The sequence below is a fragment of the Ahaetulla prasina genome, chromosome 8 (assembly GCF_028640845.1).
Source record: "Ahaetulla prasina isolate Xishuangbanna chromosome 8, ASM2864084v1, whole genome shotgun sequence".
Taxonomy (NCBI): Eukaryota; Metazoa; Chordata; class Lepidosauria; order Squamata; family Colubridae; genus Ahaetulla; species Ahaetulla prasina.
In genome coordinates, this window is record NC_080546.1 from 80,034,654 (window position 1) to 80,042,268 (window position 7,615).

Sequence of the window (7,615 nt, forward strand, 5' to 3'; positions counted from 1 at the left end):
GCAGGGGGGCGGGCAGGGATTTTTGCTACCAGTTCTCCAAACCACCCACCGCCATCGCTACCGAATCGGGCGATCAGGTCCGAACCGGGAGCATTTCACCCCTCGATACAGGCCTTACTTTACTGTGGCTTTTGGAGGCAGAACAACAAGCAGATATCCAAGTCTGATTTTAGAAAGAAGGAGAGGGGAGAGGGAGGGGGAGGGAGGGGGGAGGGAGGGAGGAAGGAAGGAAGGGGAAAGGGAAGGAAAGGACTTTAGGGTGGACCAAAAAGTCCAATTTGCTATAAAATTATTATTACCATTTTCATGGGGCTCAGTTCATGTAACCTTCAATACTGTAATCACAAATCTAAAATCCTTTTTATGGCTCAGACTACCGGGTTAGATTGCTGCTGGGAATTAGCATGCAGTGCTGCAACATATACACTTTAAAAGCAGCTAGTTCTTGTTTGATTGTTTGTTTGTTTGATTGATTGATTGATTTAACCCATTTTTATTTTGATCAACTCAAGACGCTGTACATACTTAGTGCTTCCATCTCCTATTTTCCACACAACAACAACCTTCTGAGGTAGATTGGCCTAAGAGAAAGTGATTGGCCCAACGTCAACGAGCCCGCTGTCATGTCTGAAGGAAACCTAGAACTCACAGTCTCCTAGTGTGTACTCCTAGCCACTACTCCAAACTGGCTCTTGAGATATGCCCTATGTTTTTATTTCAGTTGATTTTCATCCACCGGAGCAGGAAAGCAACTCAAATGCATTCATTTAGTTTCATCACATCTAAAATTGCCTTTGTGGTGTTGATTATTTCTGACAGATATCCAGATATCTGGTTTTGTGGTTTTCCTACCTAAAATCTCCTCCCTGACAAATTGCAACTATCCATAAGGTTAGTTAGAGGAACATTCTTTATCCCACCTTTAATGTTTTTATAAATAACTAGCTGGATACCCATGCTTCGCTGCAAAACTATATGATGGGGCTTGATAAATCGACACTTACAGCTTGAAAATTAATGAGTAGTTACAATCAGCCTCTCCTTTCCCCTTTTCTCCCTCAGCCTTGCCCCACAGATGCCTATCCTATCCCCCTTCTCTCCTTCAGGCTTGCCCCACAGAAGCCTCCCCTATCTTATCCCCTTCTCTCCCTCAGCCTTGCCCCACAGAAGCCTTCCCTATCCTATCCCCTTCTCTCCTTCAGGCTTGCCCCACAGAAGCCTCCCCTATCTTATCCCCTTGTCTCCCTCAGCCTTGCCCCACAGAAGCCTTCCCTATCCTATCCCCTTGTCTCCCTCAGCCTTGCCCCACAGAAGCCTCCCTATCCTATCCCCTTGTCTCATTCAGCCTTGCCCCACAGAAGCACCTATCCCCTTCTCTCCCTCAGCCTTGCCCCACAGAAGCCTTCCCTATCCTATCCCCTTCTCTCGCTCAGCCTTGCCCCACAGAAGCCTCCCCATCCTATCCCCTTCTCTCCCTCAGCCTTGCCCCACAGAAACCTTCCCTATCCTATCCCCTTCTCTCCCTCAGCCTTGCCCCACAGAAGCCTCCCCTATCCTATCCCCTGCTTGCTGCTGTGAAAGTAAAACTGAAACTGAAACTCCTCTCCTCTGCTTGTGTTTTGCATTTGGAACAGATTTCCTTTCAGGTGGGGAGGGGGAGTAGAACTCCTTAGCATCAGAGCATGTTAATCATAATATAGGAAATACTAATGCTCTGATGGTCATTTTGAAAAATCCTTTCTTAGTGAGCACCTAGAAGCCAAGAGGAACATATGTGGCAAATTTCAAGTTTTTAGGCTTTACGGTTCTGGAGATTTTGTGATTACAGCGTGAGTAGTTTTCGCTTTTATGTATATAGATTCAAGGTGGTGAACATACTTCATACTCCTTCCTCTTTTCATTTTCTCCACAACAATCCTGTGAGGTAAATTTCCTAATATATATGTTATTCCTGTGCTTGTTTTACTAGCAGGATTGCTTAGAACCATCATTTTCTATATAAGAATTTAAGGAAGTTTGAGGGAAGGAATCCAAGGCAACAGGTTTTAAAAATTGCTTTAAAATGCCAAAAAAAAAAATATATATTAAAAAACCTCCTCCAAGCATTAAGATATTAAGGCTTATTCTCTCTCTCTCTCTCAGGAAATGTTTAAAGAAAATATTGCTTTCTGCTAGCACGTGCCAAGCAAATATTAAACATGTTTTTTCTCTGCATAATTGCATCTATTTATTATAATCTTTTTTTCTGAGGGGAAATCCTTGTAAATATAAGATTTTTCCATCATTATGGTCATATAATTATACACACACACACACACACACACACACACACAATGGAAAGATGGACAGAAATCATAACTTGTTTTATTATTTTCAAAGCTGCACAAACACAAAGTTACGTAATTATTTTAACACCTGAGGCAGAATATGCTACAGCATCTTCTCCCAGGCTTAAAAATGTACCAGTAGTAAACTAAATAACAATCATTTTGCCACCCTTTCATGTTTTTAAAGGGTTGGACTAAAATTGAGGCGATTCAGTTCAAGTCCACCCTTCGGCTATGAAAGGTCAACATTGGATAATGTTGAGCCTCTCAGCTCATCCCTCTGGACGGGGCTGTTGTTTGGTGGTGGAAATGAAAGGAAGGGCCGTCATGGATGCCATCTGTAATTCCTGAAGAAAAATTCAGATGTCAGTCTAATAAATCCTAAAGTAATAATTGATACTGTATTTGGGGAAAACAGCCCTCCTCATTGGCCCTAATTAAATGCCAGTCCAGAGAAAAGCTGTGAAAAACCAGGACAGTGAGGACATCCTTGTTTAATTGCTCTGAAGTACAATATTTATTTAGCTCCTGCTATTCCACTCTGAAAATCAGTTCAAATGGCGGTTTTGTCCTTCCACGCTACAAGTTGCTGGGATTTTCAGCGCTGTCACATGCAGAAGGCATTCGTCAACATGGTTATGGAGGAGAAGGAGACAGCACAGCAAGGCATGGTCATACAAGGTCAATGAAATCACACCAGGAATCGAGTTATTGGAATTCAATCACAATCTTGGAGATTGAATGGATCTGGAGAACCCAGATCGATTCAAGCTACAGCATCTTCTCCCAGGCTTAAAAATGTACCAGTAGTAAACTAAATAACAATCATTTTGCCACCCTTTCATGTTTTTAAAGGGTTGGACTAAAATTGAGGCGATTCAGTTCAAGTCCACCCTCGGCTATGAAAGGTCAACATTGGATAATGTTGAGCCTCTCAGCTCATCCCTCTGGATGAGGGATGTCATCATGCTTTCTTAAAATTTTTTGTTTGCTTAAACTGCGGGTTTAGTTCAAAGTTTCTCACCCTAAGCTACTTTTACATGCATGTGTTGTGACCCAGGCCCAAGTAGGTAGTATTAGATGCAATCAGTTCAAAAACAAACAGACTTTATTAAAACAGCTGAGAATTAACTCATTCTCAGCGTAGTCCAAACTAAATCAAAACAAATTCTTCATAACACAATTCTTCAGTCTTATCACCAGCCTTGATCTAATTAGGCAAACCGCCAAATGCTTTTCTTGGCAAAAGTTCAGAAGCAGAAGACGCCGACAAAAAATAAATGCAGCATGACAAGGAACAACTCTATCAACATTGTTTTCTGGCAAAGCCCAAACACTGTTGCTTGTCTTTTTTTAAGCCTTATGGGAGGGTCAAATATCTCTTGGCCCTACTCCCGAGTCGTCCTTTTTGCTTTAGCTGCTCTTGCCTTCTGGCAGCTCTTTTCATGGGTGCACTAGGAACAGGGTTCTCCTGTTCCTCTGCCTCACTACTGTCAGCCTCTGGAGGCTCTGGAGTCCACATATCATTCCCCAATGGCCCTGGCCCCATCTCTGCCTCTGACGCAGAGCCCTCATCCGGGCCCTCCCCAGCCTCCAGGACTGGCCCATGTTCTTCCTCAGCCTCATCACTGTCTGACTCCGCTGTCAGCTCCGCAGACTGCTGGTGGACCACAACAACATGGACTTCATATTCAAGAATTCTGGGAGTTGGCGTCTATAAATGTCTTAAAGTTGCCAAGGTTGGGAAACCCTGGTTTAGATATCTAAAAAGATTTTCATCAGAAATAATGAAAGTATATTTGGGCTGTTGTGACCCAAGTTCAGCTCCTTGTGTCTATAGGGGTGCAGCTTACAGATGAATATTGATTTCATCATTTGGACCCTTTACCTCACCCACTTCCCACCCTGTGACTCCGTCTGGTTAAAAAATAATCAAGATGACGGTCAAAACCCATGTAAAAAGGGGCAGGGATTCAATTGTGGACTTTTTTGACATACGCACCTGGTTCAAGAAGACCAGCAGATAGAAAGTTGAAAAGCTTTTATAAAAGAATTTATGCCGAGTTTCACCAAATTTACTCCATAGAGCAGGAGAGAGGGAGAGGGAGAGGGAGAGAGAGAGACTAAACCATTAATCATTTCTTGGTTGAGAGGCTTTGAGGCTGGGCAGGTCAGTTGCCCTACTATTTTGCTCTATGAATATGTGCAGAAGCCATCTGTTGCTGCGTTCTTCAAAACATACTGTTTACAAGAGCAGGATTTGTGCATGTTCAGTATTTGCACTCGTGCATCTTTCCAGATAATCTGGGCCCTTGTGACTAGAAGCTCCAGATTATCTGATTATTGAAAAGGAATCGGCTTCAGACCAAATGAGTTTTCTTTGTTCTAATAGTAAAGGAAGGGATACAGATCATAACAAAATATTCATATGGATGTCCATGGGGTCTAAATTCCGTTCTCCAACTCCTGCCCAAGTTCTTTCTGAGTGCGCCTCCTACACTTTCTCTCTAGCATTGTTCTTCTCTGGTTCCTACAACCCACCATTCAGATCCAAGTCCTGAAGATATTATTCTTTTATTGTAAACTGTCCAGACACACTTAGGTGAGATGGGCAGGGTAGAAATCTGATAAACAAATACATACTACAACTATGAGAGGATCGTCAGTAATTTACATTTACATCCAAACCTGTTTTGTGTTTGTATCTATGTTTTCATCCCAGAAAACAATTAGCATAATCCCTAGGCATCTTATTTAGTTATTCATTGGAGCATTACATCCAAATGTAATGCCCTGTTTTGGTTTTGGTTTTTTCCCCAACTTGTTTACTTAACACAGTTACACATTCATTGCTGCAGTTTCTTATGTTTATGTCTGGTAATGATAAATCTAGCAAACATAGGACTGACATAAAATGTGGTTTACAATTGCTTAAATTTACATTCAGGGGTGTCTATGGATTTTTTAAAAAACCAAGATCGTATTGCACATAAAAAAAGAGAGGTTCAATCCCATCAGGGTGGCTGCCATCTTACTTCTTCTTTACTATATCTTGTAGATACATCCGTGGCACTATATAATGTATCACAAGGTCGAAGAATGGAAGGTTGTGATACGATATGTGTGCTTGACCAGATTCCACAACCTTCGTAAGGACATTGGAGACTTCCTGAATTGTGTCCTTATTGAATGGGGCAGTGGACCTAAGAGAATGCTGAGGCAACTCAGCCATTTTAATCTAACAAATGCTGATCTCCCACAGTATCTGAAGAAACCCTTGAACTTCACCTATGTGAAAACTTTATAAGTGCAATTAGTGGGTTTTTTTCAGTGGTTCTCTGCATCTTGCACATCCTCTCAAAATAGTTCACTACGTAAGTGCGTCTTCAGTTTCAGGCAAACTTATATTGACGTGGTCTTTTAATGTTGATTATTTATGCTTTTGTGGTACTAAACCACACACACACACACACACACACACACACACACACACACATATGAATGACCCGGTGGCTCAGTGGCTAAGACACTGAACTTGTGGATCAAAAGGTTGGCAGTTCAGCAGTTTGAATCCCTAGTGTCACGTCAGCTCCCGTTCCTTGTCCCGGCTTCTGCCAACCTAGCAGTTCGAAAGCATGTAAAAAATGCAAGTAGAAAAATAGGGACCACCTTTGGTGGGAAGGTAACAGTGTTCTGTGCGCCTTTGGCGATTAGTCATGCTGGCCACATGATCACGGAGATGTCTTCGGACAGCGTTGGCTCTTTGGCTTTGAAACGGAAATGAGCACTGCCCCCTAGAGTCAGGAAGTGCAAGGGGAACCTTTACCATATATATATATATATTTATATGTGAAATCTCACAGTATTCTCACTTGACATCTCACAAGATCCGTACATTGAGAGGTGAGCCGATTATTATTAAACTTCTAAACGCTATTTCTTTTTTTGTAATGACAGGATTCCAAAAAAGATGCAAGCTGCCCTGGAGAAAAATCGCCAAACACTGGAACATAAATGCATTAAATATAAACATAATGCATTCTATTCCCTCTGACTTCCTGGCAATAAGAGCTGGCAGTGCCTGAACTGACAAAACTCTGAAAGGAACCAAATCTGTAGGGATTAAAAGAAGCCACACACACAGACAAAAAAACAAACAAACCCAACCCTTGGCCTTTATTATCACTGAATTTGTGTCCCCCCTGATAACTATTGTTCATACAGTTCCATACATATAATGCAGATCCATGGCCCTCTTTCATGGCCAAGCCTAAGAAACTGCAGTCCACACCCGAACGGGAAGCAGACAAACTAAGCAACATGTGTACTTAATGAGAAGGCATTACATCAAAATACTTCTGCCCTATATATTCTTTCTCAGTTTTATCTTGCCCCGATTACATAGAGAGGAATATAATGGTTTCAGATAACAACATGAGTCATACAGTCGCCTACAACTTGGAGGGTGGGGGGGAAGCACTCGTTTTCTATATAAAGAACAGATCATATCCAAAAATAGAAGTAACGCTTAAAAAGAATTCTGCTTCTAGAGGACCTGCAAATTCCCAAACAACAAAGGTTGGAATGTAGGGTCATTTCTGCAGAGAGTATAGTGTGAAGACGCATGGCATCTGGAATGTAAACTTAAGCAATCTTAACCACATTTTAAGGCATTCCTAAGTTGGCTAGTTTTCTGGTCTTTCTCTTCTCTTCTTAGTAAGTTCAGGATTTTCTCGCGGAAGGCTCTGAGAATTTGTGCTGCCTTGACACAAATTCCACAGGCTGCACTAATGAATATGCAAGTGTGTTAATACAACACGTTAAAAAGAGTTTAAAAAAAAACCAGGCCTTGCATTTGAATGTAATTATAAATTAAATAGGTGAACAGGCACTTTCCAGTCATGTGGTCTTGCAAGCCTGAATTATTTACAGGAACATAAAAGCACTGGAAGCTTTTACAAGTATCAAGACACTGTCAAAAGAAGAGCCAGGGTATAATTAACTAGAGATGTTGTTTTGCGCATAGGAAAATCCAATCAGCAAAGAGATATCATTAAACCATCCGTCTCCAAAGGGAAATCTGAATGCGTAAACCAGGTTTATGCCTGCAGAAGTCATTTTGCGGAATAAAAGGTAAAGGTTCCCCTCGCACATACGTGCTAGTCATTGCTGACTCTAGGGGATAGTGCTCATCTCTGTTTCAAAGCCGAAGAGCCAGCACTGTCCGAGGACGACTCCATGGTCATGTGGCCGGCATGACTCAACGCCAAAGGCGCACGGAACGCTGT

At 41.9% G+C, this 7,615-nt stretch overlaps 1 protein-coding gene across 1 annotated transcript in view; it reads left to right on the forward strand.

The window, feature by feature from the left end:
* The window catches only part of SCFD2 (sec1 family domain containing 2), a 236,762-nt gene extending 230,121 nt beyond the window's left edge, over positions 1 to 6,641 (forward strand). Inside the window, exon 9 of the mRNA XM_058192242.1 lies at positions 6,285 to 6,641. Within this exon, the coding sequence (XP_058048225.1) occupies positions 6,285 to 6,341 (57 nt within the window). The 3' untranslated portion in view covers positions 6,342 to 6,641. The remainder of the gene's footprint in view (positions 1 to 6,284) is intronic.
* Positions 6,642 to 7,615: the final 974 nt, after the last annotated feature.